Consider the following 18238-nt stretch of genomic DNA (forward strand, 5'->3'; position numbering starts at 1 on the left):
CCGTCAGAGAAATATGAGTGTGGAGACTCGCTCTGTTTACACGCAGGAGGAAGTAACTCACTTCTCTTGCTTTTATCACCACCTACTATTTATTAAGTGCAGAGAAGGTAGAGATGTGGAAGTTCCAGGAGAAGCTCCCTGTCTGTTGAGGGGAGACACACACGAAAACCACCCGAGGTGGCCTCACAAAGGGTTAGAAAGCACCAGCGGGAGGTCATGCAGTCTGTGTGCCAGTGACGGTGATCTCGGCGGGCAGTTTGCTTTTCCACATACGTAAGAGAGGACACTGACGCAGCAGTCCCCTCTCGGAGTCGTAGTGAGGATGAAATGAAATGATATCTCTAGAGCACTTAGCACAGTAACTGGTGTATCATCAGCGTTTGTTCAGTTTGCTGCTGTTATTCCGATATAAGGTCATAATTATTAGACTAGAAAGACGTATACGTGGGGTCAGATGTGAAACAGGGTAGCGGTAGAAGAGATTGGAGAGGAGAGGATGAATTTAAAAGGTAGACTCATTAAGATTTTGGATAACTTTGAGGGGCGCCTGGGAGGCACAGTGGTTAAGCGTCTGCCTTTGGCTCAGGGCGTGATCCCGGGGTCCTGGGATCGAGCCCCACATCAGGCTCCTCCGCTATGAGCCTGCTTCTTCCTCTCCCACTCCCCCTGCTTGTGTTCCCTCTCTCGCTGGCTGTCTCTATCTCTGTCAAATAAATAAATAAAATCTTAAAAAAAAAAAAAAAGATTTTGGATAACTTTGAGAATACAAAAGGAAAGACAGACGTCAGCATTTATGCCAAGATTTCTAATTTGAGAAGATTTGGCTGGCATGTCATTGGGTTTGAAGTGCCACAGAGGGGATAGGTAATCAGACCATGACTGTGGGGAGCCTGATTTCTTGTTGCGTTTGGAGAATAAAAGGGAAGTAAAAAGAGTGTGGAAATCATTTTGAAAATGGGATCTGAGTAAGGGTTAATGCTTAAACAAAATGAAGTTGAGGTTTTTCCAAACCTTGACGATGTATTCTCATTTTCTAACCCAGAGACCATCGGAATAGACTTCAGTTTGGAGTTGGTGATAAAATTTGTTGTACCAGGAACGTATATCTCTCGGAGTTACTCCCCCAAAATAACTCTCCCAGTCAGGAGAGTAACGAACGAGAGGCCGGTGGTGAAGACTTTAATGGTACTCCTCATGATTTTGCCAAAAACAAGCATGACTTTGAAAGTGATATTCGACTCTGCAATGGAGAAATATTTTTTATAACAAAGGTAAGCGATAACAGAAAAATAGTACCGTTTTACCTATTAGAGATAGGTGTTTTTTTTTTTTAATTGCCCTAGGTTTGATTCAGAATCTAATCATATCAGAGTTGACATTCTTCCATCATGTTTTGCTAAGGATTTTTGTATCATGTTTGTGACTGTATTGGTTTGTCGTTACCTAGTAAGTCTTGTCTGGTTTTGGTGTCAGAGTAATGCTGGCTTCATAAAATGAGTTGGGACATGTTTCTCTTATATTTTCTGGAAGACTGTGTGAAGAAACATGTTTTTAATAAGTTCGAAGAACTTGGGTAACAAAGGTGAGGGACAAGTGACACACTTACTCTATTTTGCATAGCATCATTTCCTTGGTTGCTGCTTAACTATAGAAACGAGAAGTTTCCTTGAATTTGTTCTCATTGTATAAACGCCCTCTTAAACTTAAAAGCTTATTCTTTACGAGCTGTGAGGAGAAATGAACTTTTTGCAAAGAGTATACACAGACTTACATAGCCAGTGCGAGAAGTGAAATATATAGACTTCAGAATAAGTCAGACAATACAGACTGTTCTCCAGAGAGTCAAATTAAGGTCAGGTTTCAAGTTTATTAAAATTTGGGTGTGCATGTATTCAGTTTGTGCCCAAGTGTAGGTTTGAAGCCTTTGCAAGTTCTTAATAATTTTGGACATACATGCTATTTTATGTTCAACACCAAAATAGAATATTTCTACAGTGTGCATATTTGAAAACATACCAAATAGTTCTTTGTTTTGGTAATAGGATGTCACCGATGTAACTTTTGGAAAGAGAAGATCTTTGACCATTAATAATGCAGCTGGCTTGGAAGTAACTGTGGACTTTGATAAACTAATGAAATATTGTCACATAAAACACGCCTGGGCAAGAACTATTCACACTTTCCAGGTAACACTGAACATTTATAAGGCTTTTTGGATAGGTTTCCGAGCCATTGAGTACCTTCAGTGATTTTCTTCCTAATTTTGTTGCCTTTAGTTGTTTAATAAAATTTGTTGCCTTTATTTAATGTAAACCTTTATCAAGGTTTACATAAATGGTATTGTGATGTTTATTTATTTTTGCAGCTTATTTTTTTACTGTTATATAATCAGCATGTTATATATAATTGGGGCATAATTTGCATAGGCATTTGTATTGATAAAGCTGGCAGGTTTGACAAATGATCCCCTTCCTCTGCTCGTGTGAGGCAACTACTTTCTACTTGGCAATAATTTTAGTTTTATACAAGAGTCGGAAAGGTAGCAGAGACTGTTCCCATGTACCCTGCATCCATTTTTCCCTAATGTTAACATCTTTTTTTTTTTTTTTTAAAGATTTTATTTATTTATTTGGCAGAGAGAGAGAGAGAGGAACACAAGCTAGGGGAGTGGGAGCAGGAGAAGCAGGCTTCCCGCTGAGCAGGGAGCCCAATGTGGGGCTTGATCCCAAGGACCCTGGGATCATGACCTGAGCCGAAGGTAGACGCTTAAGGACTGAGCCACCCAGGCGCCCCTCCCTAATGTTAACATCTTACACAACTATGGCGTTTTTGTCAAAACTAAGAGATTACCATTGGAAGAACACTATTAATAACTAAGCTACACGCTTTATTTGGATTTCACCTGTTTTCCACTAATACCCTTTTTCTGTCCCAGGATCTAATCCTGGACACCACATTGTATTTAGTGCAATTCATGTTTAAACTCTTTTTTGGGGGGTGGGGGAGGAGGGGGCAGAGGGAGACAGAGAATCTTAAGCAGGCTCCCCACTGCGTTGGGAGCCTGATGTGGGGCGTGATCTCACAATCCTGAGATCATGACCTGCGCTGAAATCAAGAGTCGGATGCTTAACTGACTAAGCCACCCAGGTGCCCCTTAGCTCTATTTTAATACTTCCGAATTCTCATCAGTTATTTGTGGTTTTGTTATTTAACTCATTGTTTTGATCGCCCCTCTTTGATGTTGGTATGTTGCTTTAATCATGACGCTGCATCAGCCTACATTTGCATGTGGAAAAATTTAGGTTAGCCTGTACCCTCTACTGGTAGGCAAAAATCAATTAGCATAGGGATTTTTTTTTTTTTTAAGTAGATGGTGTTTTATTTATTAACCTACTCCATCTCAGTTCCAAAAAGAGTTAGAAATGACTTACAAAAAATGCTCACAATTCAGCCTGATTTTTTTTTAAAGATAAAGAAATGATGCCAAGTGAAAAATAAAGGTAGAGGTGGTAAAAGGATTCTCGCTAAGAGTGGATGGAATGCCGATGTGCGCACTGACCTATTTGCTTGCTGGTGTAGACCGCAGATGTGGCTTTAAATTTTCAAAACAAGAGAGTGCGGTTGGTGGACGGTGTCTGTTGGATAAAAAAAGCAAAAAGAAACAGCCAGTTGTTAAGAAGTACCAATATTCCTGGCTGCAAGGTCCTGGCAGAATTTCTCCCATGGATCTTTATGATGGGCTCTCTGTAATTCTGGAAACTCGTATCATTCAATTTAGGGGGATTTTCGTAAATAATTTCATTAAGAATTCTTGTCCTCAGTTTTCTCTGTTTTGTCTTTCTAAGATTTCTATTATGTTCGACCTCCAGAACTGATTATCCAAATTTATTCTCTCTCTCTCGTTTTCCATCTCATTATCATTTTGCTGTATTTTCTGAGACATTTCCTCAAATTTATAATCCAGTCTTTGTTTTTACATTTCTGAAGGATGAAGGGATCTTTTTATTACTCGATTAAGGTTATAGTAACTATCTCTAAATGTTCCTTTTATTGAATCTGGCTCTTATTTTGTGGTTGAAATAGCATCTCTTACCTCTAAGAATATTCGTGATCGTTATGTTGTAAGAGTGTAGTTAGTTTACTTCTTCTAAGTTCAGTTCAGTTCAACAAATATTTATTGAGTCAGACTGATCTTGATGCTTGGTTTAGATCAGTCCATGAAACAAAGATACCTGCCACTGTGAAGGTTACATTTAGTGGGGAGGAGGAAGGAGACAGACACAGTCGTAAAACAATAAGTAAACTACAGTGGACCCTTGAACACTGGGAGGGTTCAGGGCACAGACCCCTCCTTGTAGTCAGAAATCCATGTACCATTTTCGATTTCCCAAAGACGTAACGACTAATAGCCTACGGTTGACCAGAAGCCTTACCGATAATGTAAACAGTTGATTAACACATATCTTGTATGTCCTATGTATTTTATACTGTATTCTTAACAATAAAGTAAGGTAGGGGCGCTTGGCTGGCTCAGTCAGTAGAGTGTGTGACGCTTGGTCTTGGGGTTGTAAGTTTGAGCCCCCCGTTGGGTGTAGATGTTACTTAAAAATATAATCTTAAAAACAAAGTAAGGTATAAAAAGAAAATGTTATTAAGATAGCCATAAAGAGGGGCGCCTGGGTGGCGCAGTCGTTAAGCGTCTGCCTTCGGCTCAGGGCGTGATCCCAGCGTTCTGGGATCGAGTCCCACATCAGGCTCCTCCGCTATGAGCCTGCTTCTTCCTCTCTCACTCCCCCTGCTTGTGTTCCCTCTCTTGCTGGCTGTCTCTATCTCTGTCGAATAAATAAATAAATAAAGAAAATCTTTAAAGAAAAAAAAGACAACCATAAAGAAGAGAAAATACATTTGCGTACTATACTGTATTCAGAAAAAGAAAATATGCGTAAGCAGACCCATGCAGTTTAAGCCCATGTTGTTCCAAGGGCAGCTGACGCGTCATGGTAGAAGGTGGCAAATGCTATGGACACGGGGTGGGGACAGTGGGGTCAGACGTGAGATGCCGCTGTCATTCTAAATAGCAGTCGATATAGGCCTTATTGAGAAGGTGGCATTTGAGCAAAGACTTGAAGGAGGTAAAGAAGTTAACCATGTGGGTGTCTGGGAGAAGAGCATTCTAGGTTGAGGGAACAGCCAAGGCCAAGGTTCTTAGGTGGGAGCCTGCCTAGCATATTTGAAGAACAGGAACAGCAAGGAGGCCACCGTGGGAGAGTGACAAGAGATGAGGTCGGAGAAGTAACATGGGGGAAGGGAGGGTAGAAGGATTGGGGGCCGGGTCACCTCCTAGGACCATCTAGGACGAAGTATCCAATATAATATCCACATCTGGCCCACTAACAGTTTTTGTAAATAGTTTTATGGGAACACAGCAGCGCTGGTTCATTTACCTATTGGCTATGACTGCTTTTGCATTGCAAAGGAAAACCTGAGTAGTTGTGATAGAGAACGTCTGGCCTGCAGAACCTAAAATACTTATTTTTTGACCCTTTGCAGAGAAAGTCATTTGACCCCCACTCTAAGGTCCATGTAGACTTTCACATTCTAAGTCTGTAAAATCACGAAAGGAATGAATGGTTTGTGTTTATTATTACAACTGTTGAGTTTCAGGACACACTTAGAGAAGAGACCTATACATAATTAAAAGTAAACGTACAAAAACTTGCCTCCTTTGAGAAGTCCGATAGTTCGAATGACTCAAGGAAGGTATGAAAGGGGGACAAATAATTTCTAGCAGGTGACTGAGATGAAGCTCGGTGTCCTGTCCTGCTTTCTGAGCACACCTTTGGTGTGACCATTTGATTTTTAGCATCCTGCATTCAGTGAGACACCGGATAAAGAAGAGTGAACAAGAAGCTTACAGTCCAGCGAGGAAGACAGCTAAGGTGGACAGTTCCATTCCAGCTCAGTGAACGTTCTGTGACAGAGGAAGTACAGCGGGCTGGAGAGGGCATGGAGGGGGCTGCTAGTCTGGAAGTGGGTCCGCCCTGGCAGGACCACAGAGCGGCTCCTCGTGTCCGATGGAGCGTGGCTTGGGGGAAGGGAAGAGGAAAGGAGGAGGGAAGGGAGCAGGGTCACGGCTGGCTTTCGAAGGACCAGATAAGCCGTGTGAAGGAGTCAGGACTTTGTTTTGAGAGCTTGGGAGCTGTTTATCAGCGCTAAGCAGAGTCTGATGTGACTGGAGTTGCTTTTCACGAGTGTCACTGTAGATGCTGTGAGGACAGTGGGTCGCAGCAGTGTGACTATGAGGGAGACTGTGAAGCTGTTAAGTTTTTCCGTGTTTGTTGAGGATTAGGCACTCCGTTAACTGAGTTTAGGTTAGGCATTTACCTGCTTAGGAATAGCCAATATGAAGTCCAAGGGGAGAAGTGGAGCTGTGTGTCTGTAAAATGTACTTATTATTTGTATGATCAGGGGTCATTTAAGTACATTTCTGAGACTCAGCAGCACCTGCAGGAAGTGTTTGTCACACTTTTATAATCCGAAGAGTTGGTTCCAGTTCTCTGTGTCCAGAGAGATAGAAGTGCTTGGCGTGCAAGAGGGATTTATTTATTTATTTATTAAAGATTTTATTTATTTATTTGACAGAGAGAGAGACAGCCAGCGAGAGAGGGAACACAAGCAGGGGGAGTGGGAGAGGAAGAAGCAGGCTCCCAGCGGAGGAGCCTGATGTGGGGCTCGATCCTAGGACCCTGGGATCACGCCCTGAGCCGAAGGCAGACGCTTAAAGACTGCGCCACCCAGGCGCCCCGTGGAAGAGGGTTTTAACTGTGGATCTGTATTTTCTACATGCCTGGTCTTGTCATTCGTCTTCCCACAATTCTTCTTCTCCCACAAAAGAAGAGATCATGGTTCAAACCACTTCTTAGTTTATGTTCGCATTGAAAATGTAGGGACTGAGAATGGCCCCGAAATTTGAGGTTGTTTTCTCATAGTTAATGGTGACATTGGGCATTTTTCTTGCCTGTATAATTGTTGGCTTGCTAAACTGCAAAAGCAAAGGTTCGTTGTCTTTTGCTTTGTTTATCGTGATGAAAGTAACAAAATGGTTCAACAAGGGGAGGCTACAGAAAAGTCGAAGAAAAAAAATCATCCAGGGCCCTCCATTTTGGAGACAGACTTAGTTAAATTTTTGATAGAATTTTTCCTCCTTTTTTGTGACTTGTTTTGTTAGAGATTTATGTTCAGTTTGTATGTACTTTTTTGGATCCGAGTGATTTTATTTTGTGTTACGTAGTCGTGATCATTCTTTACCTGAGAGTATCCGGTTTGATTTGAAGCATCTTTGATGTTTGCAGAATAGCACATCAATTGTCTCTATCCAGATACTTGATATTAATGTAAACAAAGAAGCAAATTCATCTACTCTCTTCATCTTGAATATTTAAGGTGTCTATTTTTTGCTGTGTAAGTACCAGTGGGATCACACATTTATGCATAGAGCCCATTCGATCATTGAAAATTCTTTGACTAGGGAGACCTGGCACTGTGTGCCGTCTTTCAAGCGTGTTGTTGGGTTTCTACACAGTTGTGCCTCTGTAAGACCTTAACTTCACCGCATAATTAGGAAACGTGAGTTCTTGGGTAATGAATAAACTGGAACTGTAAGGTGGCCTTAGAGGAACTCCTGGCCAGGTCGCACTTCGAGGACCCCACTTTCCGGGCTCGGTAGACTGTGTGAAGACGTGCACCTGTGATGCGGTATTAACTCTTCTTGCTGCGTTGTTCCCTCCCAGGGCTCCGAGGAGAAGACGGTCGTGTACGTGGTCGGGAGGGCGGGCCGCCAGCACTGGCAGCACGTGTACACCGCCGTGACCAGGGGCCGCTGCAGGGTGTATGTCATCGCGGAGGAGTCACACCTCCGGAGCGCGATTATGAGAAACGGGGTTCTCAGAAAAACTCGCTTGAAACATTTTTTGCAAAACGAGCTCTCCATGAGCTGTGAGTCTCCGGCAGATTTCGCCTCCCCGTCGAGGAGCTCTGGAGAGAGCAGAGGCCCGAGCACACAGCCCTCAGCATCCCCGCTCCCTCCAGTCACAACCACCCGGGTGACAGACCGTGTCCCCGGAAGCGGGGCTTCTGCGGCTGATGACTGGACGTTCGCCTTCCCCGGAGAATGGAAATTATCTTCATCCGATGAAGTGGATCCGGAGGAAGATCCATCAGAGCTTCGTGGGTCCAAAAGAGCCTGTGGCCTGAGTGATGCCGAAAGTCCAAGCAAAATCCGGATGGTAGGAGTGATGTTCTCGTGCGCGCCACTGCTAAGTGTCGCTCACTTCAGTGTGCTTACGCGTGGCTGTGTGTTTTTCAGTAGTGTTACATTGTGCCGTAGCACTTAAAACCAAGTGTTTTCCCACCTCTGTCGGCTGTCCTCTCCTGTGCCTGGTCGATCTGTCTGTCACTTGGCTTGAGGCCTGCACTCTAGGCAACGCCAGTCTGTTGATGCGAGGGGGTTTGCGGGGAGAAACTGGCCGTCCCGCACCTTCTTTCTACAAATCTTCCTTATCCCCCTCCCCTCCCTTTGGTGGGCCACAGCCTCAGTTTAATTCCCACTCTCCACTGGAGCGGCTGGTGAATTATCCATGATCTCCAAATGAAGTTCCAGTAGAAGCTTTAGGATTGCTTTATGTGCTGGCGTGTAGACTTGTTCCAGTGTCCTCGGGCTTTCAAGGCTGTGACAGAGAGAAGGGGCCATGGTGGGAGCCCAGAGGAGAACATGCTAATGGAACCTGCCAATGCCAAGCGGAGTTCTAAAGGGAGAAGACGTATGGCCTGTGACCCCACATGGCATGGAGACAGTGAAACAGATTCTAAGAGGGGCCGGGCAAGCGCAGCGTGTGACATCTAGGCGTATTAGGCCGTCATAGAAATAGGGTATTGTGGCTGGAGCACAGCGTGCAAATAGAGGTTGAGCTGAGGACCCTGGAAGAGTCGGGAAGACACAAAGGCTCTTCCAAAGAGATTAGATATTTCCCTGAATGCGATGGAGAACGCTAGGTGCCTTTTAAGGGCTCTGTGAATTGGAATTTATGAAGGTCGCTTTGGAGTTTAGTAGATTATGTTTTGGGAGGCCATAGCAGATGAGCTCCTTACAAAAAGATGATTTCAGTAGTTTGAGCAGAATGATTAGGTATCTGAAGTCAGGTGGCGACGGGGTTGGAGAAGAGTTGCTTAGAGGTAGGGGTGCGTGGGATTTAATGGTCAGTTATGTGTAGGGGGGTCGGGCCTGAGCTGAGTCTCAGGCTTCCAGCTTGGGCATCCACGGGGATCCAGGTACCATGAATCAGGATTGGGAAAAGAGGCTGAGGGACAGGTTTTGTAAGGAAAGTGATAAAAATAGGCATAGTGTAAGAAAAGTTTTTTTTTTTTTCCTTCTTGGAAGTAATAGGATCCCTGCTGATTTGGGGCGTCGTTCTGTGCTCCACATCAGCTCTTCGATGTGCAATTTCCATCTCAGCAAAACATCTTTTTCTGAAGTTGAATGTGTTCCTCTTACAAAGACCCAGGGATAATAAGGCGTTTGGCCTGGAACAGGAAATTCCAAAGAAAGTCATTTCCTAAAAGTTTCTTGCCTTTTATTTCTTCGCATCAGCATGGAATGGGCGAATTCTGGTTTCTGTGGTGGCACAAAGAGACAGTGACAACATTAAATCACTCTGAGCTTGCCAAGGCTCTGAAGCTCTGCAGAAGGTCTGTGAGCACGAAGATCCAGCACTGGCTGATGTCACTGTCCAACGGCTCCAGTGCGGGCAAAGTTCTCTAACTGAAGAGGATCAGTTTTCTCATAAGGCTTGCCAGAAGCATGTGACAGCTACAGAAATCCCTAGAAATGAGGAAACTAAGAATTCAAAGCCTCAGGCCTGATAAATTAGGGACTTCTGTATCTAGACTTTCTAGTGCATTGAGATGTGTGATTTCTGAAAGCTCAGTTTCAATGACCAGGGCTGTCCCCCTACCTTTCCTTCATACCCACATGGCTACCTCAGAGCCAAATCAGCATTTAAGTTCTGCAGGTACTAACGACAGAGCCCCTCCTTGATGAAAGCTTTTGCTTTTCTGCGGGTTAATAGCTTTGGGTTTTGAAAAAAAAGCTTTGAAAGAGAATATTGTCCTGATTTTGTTTTTTGGGTTATTTTTGGCCTCATGTCCCACAACCAAAAAGGGAAAAACAAAAATGTCCCTTTAAATAAAAGCATATGTATAAATATTCTAAAATTTATCATATAAAGCAGTGATTTCCAGAATATTTTAAAATGACAATGACATTTTGTCATTAAAAAAATCTAGGAAGGATGTAATCATAAAATCCCCCCCCAAATAGTTCTTGTATCAGGGTTCTCCAGTGAAACAGAACCAATGGGCTGTGTCTGTATCCCTCTCTATTTACCTACCTACCTACCTACCTATCATCTGTCATCTATCTGTTTAGATTTATTTAAGGAATTGGCTCATAATTGTGGAGGCTGCCAAGTCCAAAATCCTGGAGGCTAGGCCAGCAGACTGGAGACCCAAAGAGTTGATATTACAGTTTGGGTCCAAAGGCAGGCAGAATTCTCTTTCTGGGAGGCGGTCACAGTCTCTTTTCTGTTAAGGCCTTCAGTTGATCAAACGAGGCCCACCTGCATTACGGAGGGTAATCTGCTTCCTAAATCTACTGATATAAATGTTTCTCTCTTCTAAAAATATGTTCAGAGAAACATCTGGAATAATATTTGACCAAATACCTGGGTACCATGGCTTAGCTAAGTTCACACATGAAGTGAACCATTACAGTGCTCTAAATTGAACAGATTTACATCGTGAAAGATTGACTTGTGATAATTTTTCTCATTTCCCTATGGTGGCGAAACTTCCTTGTGACCGTACTGGTCCCTTGCCTTGTGCTTGGGGATCGCTAATAGTACCAAGGACGCTGGTATTGTGGTGTCGTGTCTGAGGCTGGCATCACGGATGTGCACACTGTGCAGTCAATCATACGGGGCTTTGTGCTGAGAACCACTCCGTACTTGTTTTAATGTTTTGCATTTGGCATCTTGAAGTTCCTACCTTTGAACAAAGGGCCCACATTTTTACCTTGAACTGGGCTACCACAATTATGTAGTGGCCACACCGTTAGAAATTATATATATGTACTCATTCAGCAAGAAGTCACTTCTTCCTGCCCGTCCCAGAGCTGGGTGCTGGAGCTACCACAGAGGGCAAAAGTAGACAGGATCCCACAAGGAGCTGGTGCCTGATTGCCTGGGTCTGCTCAAATCTTCCAAGGCGGGGGTTGGGGAATGTATTATGTCTTCCATAGAAGCAGTCAGAGGGAAGGGAGGTACATAGGGTAAACTGTATTTTCACAAAACTAACTTTATTTTTATTGCTGTCCTTACAGGTGGAGGAATCCTCTCCACAAGTGTCTTCCAGATTTCAGAATTTGAGACTAAGTCGCTTAACCCCCAGGCAACTTTTCATATCCACAAAAAATCAAGAAACTTAATTTTATTTCAGATTGCTCAAAAGTAATTATCTCTCTTTTTTTTTTTTCCTACTCAACACAAAATGAACCTCATAGCTTCAAAATATCAAGATATAAAACAGGATGTAACTGGAGTTTTAATTTAAACTGTCCATGTTAGCAGATACTTTAAATTCATTTGATCAGAGAAAACCATAATGATTTCAACATCTGTTGTCATGAGAACTGGTAGCACTGGACAGAAATGCAGGCAAAATTTGTTGTGTAGTGTTTGGGTTTTTTAAACTCTGTACTTTAGAAAGTGTCCTATTTTTACAATAATGCCTTTATTGACTTCCGTGATCGTTGTGGGTGCTCTCCGCCGATGACTTGAAGCCACGGTCAAGAGAAACTGGAATTACGCCTCCTGTATTACTGACACACATTTCAGGATGTGGGGTCTTCTGCCCGTTGAACAACGTTGCTGCTCGCTCCGTCACTGCTGGCCAGACCCGCTTCCCCCGGGCCTGTTTTCCTGGACGTGACCTTCTGAGTTGGGAGTACTTTTTTTTTTTTTCTTAATTGGAGATGTAATTGACATATAGCACGGTGTACACCGTGTTGACCTGATACATTTACATAGTCCTAGGATTCCTGCTGTTGCGTTAGCTCACGCCTCCATCATGTCCCATAATCATCACTTCTTTTAGGAATACATTGTTTTGAAGATACTCCACTTGGGAAAATTATTTTCTCTCAGAGTGATTTTTACTTTTTTTAGGGTTTTATTTATTGTTAAACAGTAAAAGAAAAAGTTAAGAAAAAAATTTACCTGTTATTCCAATATTTGAAAAAATAGCCTCAGTGAGATATATACAATTCACCCATTTAAAGTGTACAACTCAGTGGCTTTTAGTAGATTCACAGAGTTGTGTGTTCAAAAACCCACCGCAATGGGTTTTCGAACATTGTTATCACTACCACCCCCCCAGGAAACCCTGTATCTCTTGGTTCTGATCCCCTCGTCCCCTCCAGCCCGAGGCAACTACTAATTTATTTTGTTCCTTCTGATTTGCCTGTTCCAGACATTTCCGAAAAATGGAATCATACGTGGTCCTTCGAGACCGACTTCTTTAATCTAGCAGAATGATTTCAGACTTTCCGTTGTGGCGCGTAGAGGTGCTTCACCTCTCTCTTTTTAAAGATTAAAAAATGTTATGTACAAAGAGCTAGCATTGTTCCTTTTATTGGGTGGATGTCTTGGAGAATCCATGCAAGGAAGCTCGCTCAGTCTAACCCGATGAAGCCTATATCCTTGGTGGACGGATGGAAGAACTGGCAGCATCTATGGAGACCGCCTCTCTGATCAGACCATGTCGGGTTGAGCTGATGGGGCAGAAATCAGGAAGCCTGGCCAAGTCCTTGCGGGTACCTCCCGCGGAGCCGCTGCTGACCTATCTTGCTTTCATTAGTGCGCGAGGCAAAAGACCTTCGTCCCCTTTTACTCCCAGACAACACTCCATTGTGCGGATGTAGCACATTGAATTTCTCTGTTCATCAGGTGAAGGACATGTGGGTTGTTTCCACTCTTTGGCTATTATAAAATGCTACTATGAACATCCGTGTACAAGTTTTTCTGTGGACATATATTTTAATTTAATTATATACCTAGGAGTGGAATTGTTTGGTCATATGGTAACACTCTCTAGTTAACCTTTTGAGGAACTGCCAGATTGTTTTCCATAGCAGCTGCACCATTTTCTATTCAGACTTGGGATGTGAGGGTTCCAGTTTCTCCACATTCTTCTCTAACACTTGTGATTATCTGACTTTTGGATTATAGCCATTCAGTAGGTGTGAAGTGATATTTCAGTATGGTTTTTTTTTTAAAGATTTTTTTTTTTTTTAAAGTAATCTCTGCACCCAGTGTGGGTCTTGAACTCACAACCCCAAGATCAAGAGTCACATTCTATTGACTGAGCCAGCCAGGTACCCCTCCCTCAGTCTTTTTTTGACTTGCATTTTCCTTATGGCTAATGATGTTAATTATCTTTTCATGTGCTTATTGGTCATTTGCATGACCTCTTTGGAGAAATGTCTATTCCGATCTTTTACCCATTTTTAAATTGGGTTATTTTTCTTTTTATTGTCGAGATGTAAGCATTCTTTATATATTCTACATACGGGTCCCTTATTAGAAATGTTATTTGCAAAAAAAAAAATTTTTTTTTTCCTGATCTGTGGATTTTATTTTCATTTTTTTTTTTGATGGTGTCCTTTGACGCACAGGTTTTCAATTCTGATGATGTCCAGTGTATCTCATTTTTGTTGTTGCTTATGCTTTGGTTTTAGATCTAAGGAACTGCTGCCTATCCAAAGTCATGAAGGTTTACTCCTGTTTTTCTCCTAAGAATTTAAATAGTTTTAGGTCTTACATTTAGCACTTTGACTCCTTTTGAGTCGATCTTTGTGTATGGTGAGGTAAGGGTCCAACTTCATTCTTTTGCATGTGGATATCCAGTTGTTCCAGCTCCATTTCTTGAAGAAACTATTCTTTCCTCGTTCACTTGTCTTGACACCCTTATCAAAAATCAATTGATCATAAATGTGAAGGATTTATGGATCCTGGATTTTGAGTTTCTGATTCTGTCCCATTAATGTATACATCAGTTGTTATGCCAGCACCATGCCCTTTGTTAGCTTTATTTTGAAATCAAGAAAAGTGAGCCCTCCAATTTGTTCTTCTCTTTCAAGATTTTTGGACTATTCTGAGTCCCTTGCACTTCCGTGTGAATTTTAGGATCAGCTTGTCAGTTTCTGCAAAACAGCCAGTTGGGATTTTGAGGGGTGATTGAATCTATAGATCTGGGAAGTACTGCCTTCTTAGTAAGTCTTCTGATCCATGAACATGGGATGTCTTTCTGTTTATGTCTTCTCTCATTTCTTTCAACAATGCTTTGTTTTGCATTTTTTATTTATATTTTTTAAATTTTTTAAAGATTTTATTTATTTATTTGAGACAGAGAGAGAGAGCACAGGCAGGGAGGAGGATCAGAGGGAGCAGGAGAGCAGACTCCCCACTGAGCAGAGAGCCCGACATGGGGCTCGATCCTAGGACCTCGAGATCATGACCTGAGCTGAAGGCAGACGCTTAACTGACTGAGCCACCCAGGTGCCCCTGTTTCGCATTTTTAAAATTTATTCCTGGGTATTTTATTTTTGATCCTAATGTCAATGGAATTTTTTCCCCCTTATTTTTGGTTTGTTCATTGCTACTATATAGAAATACAGTTGATCTTGTATCTTTCCATCTTGCTCAACTCATTTATTAGTTTTAATATGTTTTTAGTGGATTCCTTGGGATTTTCTATATATGAGGTTATATCATCTGCAAATAGGGACAGTTTTACTTCTTTCCAATCTGGATGCCTTTTATTTAATTTTCTTGTTTTGAGGCTCTGGCTAGATCCTTTAATACATTGTTAAAAAGAAGTGGTGAGAATGGATATCCTTGCCTTGTTCCTGTAAACTTACAAGACCTGCAAGATAGTCTGCAAAAATGAAAACGCTGGGACTACAGTGTAGTTTTTTTTTTTTTAAGATAGCATACATTAAAATTGATACATCTTAATAGTTTATATAAATGTATTTCATAGAATACACTAATGTCCTCTGAGGGCAGATGTTATTATGATCTGAGTTAAAGATAGAGTTAAAGTCTATCTTTGTTACCTAAAATAAATGTATAATTACTGTGGGAGTATTTCTGTCTGCAGACTGTTTTAGGACTTAAACATATCTTTTATATCTTGTCCTTACAGCAGTCCTGGAGTGCAGATAGGACCTTCAGTACCACAGGTGGGGAAACTGACTCACAGTTACTAAATTTTATACCACCAGTGAGTACCAGAGCTGGAATTCAAACCCAGATCTGATTTTAAAACCCATGTTCTTCCCACTCTTCCATGCTGCTTTTCAAGTTTATGGCAAAACCTACCCCCTTTAGAAAATTCTATAATAATAAGCATCGTGTAGGGCTCATCCAGAACAATGAAATATAATCAAAGCACCAAAAAAACCGCACGCCATAATTTTTGGCTTTTTAAAATCACTGTTTATTCCATTTGGTAGAGGGTTTTTTTTTTTCCATACAAATATTTGCAACAATTTTGAATTCCCCAAAACCATACATAGACGATAAATACCATGCTATTAAAGTATTAAATTTGTACAAAAATACTTTACAGCTTAATACTTGTTTGTTACAAATAAAAATACATATTTAAGTGACTCATGATCTTTTTTTCTCTTAACATGATTCTGCTTTATACTCTCTTGCCCTGGCGGGTTGTGAAATATGGTTGAAATAATATATTTCTCTGCAGAAAAAGAAAAGTGAGCTTTGTCCTTAAACAAAGGACACAGTGTTCAAATGCTTTACCTAAGCAGTTGTTGGAATCATTGACCGAAATGAAAATGTTTGGAAAATAATCATTTCAATATGGAGATTCTACAATCAATATACAGATCTATTTTTCTTTAAATATTCACCAAATAACAGTTATTAGCGTAACTATTCAACAGATCTGAACACATGAGAACAGTTGCTGACAAACATCTTAAAAGCAACTGTCACAGTTTATTGCTTTGAGGGATGGTAATAGTTGGCAATGCATTTTGCGAAAGATGTATTTACAATTTCAGTAAAGTAGCATGGCTCAGAACAAGATAGTCCAGCGTCGTCAGAAGGTACATGTGCTGTACACCCCTCTAGAACCAGTTTCAAAACATGGCAAGCAAGATGCGTTTGATTTGTCTGTCGGTAAGATAAACCTCATTTTAAGACTCCTCCTCTCTTAAATTCTTAGTCTTGAATTTTAAAAATAACTAATTCTCAGTGTTACTAAGCACTCTAATTCATTATCAGAGATTTGCAGCTATTAAAAGTGTGTCCTTAAAAAAAAAACAACAGGTCACAAGACATATCCTGTTTGTTAATTTGTTGCATAGGGAATAGCATACATCATTCCTATATTGGGGCAAAACATTTACCACCACCTATTATGGTCTCCTACGTGCATCATCGCTGAAACATTTTAAGATAACTTAATGTTACACCTGGACCCCTCCCATGGCAGCAGTCCCAGCCACGTCTCAAACTCCAGTTCCCCTAGGAGAGCCAGCTTTGTGACAAGCCTTGTTGGTCAAGTTCTTAACGTTGACTTCATGGTAAGAAACTCTGATTTCAAAATGAATTAAGGAAATTGTCATAGAGAATAATTTCAAACAGACATTTCTCTTTTTAAAAAGTGATTGGAAGATGAACTTGTAAAAATTTCCTCTGATGTTAATTGGGGGGGAAGGGGCAGCCTATGTATTTTTCTTTTTCTCTACCACTGGGCCCAGCAGGGAACGGCCTGCCATATACCATTGCCGTCACCAAGAAAGAAACATCTTCAGCTTGAAAGGGGAAGTGAACATGAGCCATGAGAGAGATTTAAAAGACCCCTGTGCTTGCAGTTAATGCCACGTGATATCTGTGCTTTCAATGCCACAGAAATCTTAAAGGGATTTTTTAGCACCATGTAGATATTGTCTTTTGTCCTGCTTTATAAAAAGCATTGCTATAATGTGTTAGTGGGTTCTCGTATCTCCAAATTACCACCATGACTAGGCTGTTGGAAAAAAGCACTGTTCTGTTCACTCCATTCTCCTCCTGGTAGAGTCTGTTCTATAGACTTCTGTGAAGCCAGTGGGTTTCTACTAATAACCAAGTCCAGCTTATTACCAGATTCTGCTATGAGGGGCACAACAAGGCAGCAGTCAAAGTCTCTCGTTCGGACATGATTAACCTGGAAAATCAAGAAGAGCCGTTTTGCATTTTCGTTGTAATTCTCAACACCCAGAGTACCGCTCCCGGTGTAACAGGTGTCCCGAGGTGCCTAAACGAGCAGCCTGCAGAGGTCTACCCCTTCTCTGAGCACACCAGGAGGTGGCCATCTTTTCACTTAGTCTTTGCTACTAACTCCTAAGGCCCTGAGAGCAGGAAACAGGGACACCCCAACACCCCCAGGCTGCGCGCACAGCCCCGCTCGCGGCAGGTGCTCCAACGGCGGAACGTTATCCTCGGTTTCCAGGTGGGGTAAGTGAGGCACAGAGTGGTGAAGAGATCTGCCTCAAACAGCAGCTGGTAAGTGGCCCCGCTGGCACGTGACCCAGGCAGTCCGGCTGACTCCAAAGCCGTGCTCTTGACCACGCTGCTGAACTACCCCTCAGAAGTGAGCCCAACCGCCTCTCAGCTTACGTACGTGCTCGTCTTTCCTTTCTCCTTCTTCTTCCGCAGCAAGGGTTTTAACCCATCTGCCTTGCATTCTCAATCTGCTCACGTCTGGAACCTGACACTTACGTTGTACGATTGACCCCAGGTGTCCAGTACAGGAATGGTGTCTCCAGGTCTCGTGCACTTTGGCCTTTAGCACGGGCTGCACTTGACGCCCACTCATCATCCTTAAAGCTCTCCTTCCTTGGCTCTTTATGACACCGTTTGCTTTGATCCTCTTACCATTTTAATTCACTTTCAGTTCTTTCCTGCCTTTATCTCTTCCTGTCCTTTAAATGTGTTTTTCTCAGGATTCTAGCCTTGGTTCTCTTCTCTTCCTCACTATAAGCCCACCATAGGCGACTTTATCCAAACACATGCCTTCAGTGTCCTAAATCTCCTAGATCTGGGGCTAACATCTC

General features: G+C 42.1%; 2 protein-coding genes across 6 annotated transcripts in view; one reads left to right on the forward strand and one right to left on the reverse strand.

The window, feature by feature from the left end:
* The window catches only part of HELB (DNA helicase B), a 30895-nt gene extending 17779 nt beyond the window's left edge, over positions 1-13116 (forward strand). For all 3 annotated transcript variants that reach the window (XM_008684255.2, XM_008684257.2, XM_040637233.1), the window contains exons 10-13: positions 1043-1271; positions 2043-2186; positions 7791-8285; positions 11435-13116. In XM_008684255.2, the coding sequence (XP_008682477.1) occupies positions 1043-1271; positions 2043-2186; positions 7791-8285; positions 11435-11539 (973 nt within the window). In that variant the 3' untranslated portion in view covers positions 11540-13116. The remainder of the gene's footprint in view (positions 1-1042; positions 1272-2042; positions 2187-7790; positions 8286-11434) is intronic.
* Positions 13117-17037: 3921 nt separating this feature from the next.
* GRIP1 (glutamate receptor interacting protein 1) overlaps positions 17038-18238 on the reverse strand; it is a 379487-nt gene continuing 378286 nt past the window's right edge. For all 3 annotated transcript variants that reach the window (XM_040637235.1, XM_040637234.1, XM_008684380.2), the window contains one exon: positions 17038-17349. In XM_040637235.1, the coding sequence (XP_040493169.1) occupies positions 17122-17349 (228 nt within the window). In that variant the 3' untranslated portion in view covers positions 17038-17121. The remainder of the gene's footprint in view (positions 17350-18238) is intronic.

The sequence above is a fragment of the Ursus maritimus genome, unplaced genomic scaffold (assembly GCF_017311325.1).
Source record: "Ursus maritimus isolate PB19 unplaced genomic scaffold, ASM1731132v1 scaffold_21, whole genome shotgun sequence".
NCBI lineage: Eukaryota > Metazoa > Chordata > Mammalia > Carnivora > Ursidae > Ursus > Ursus maritimus.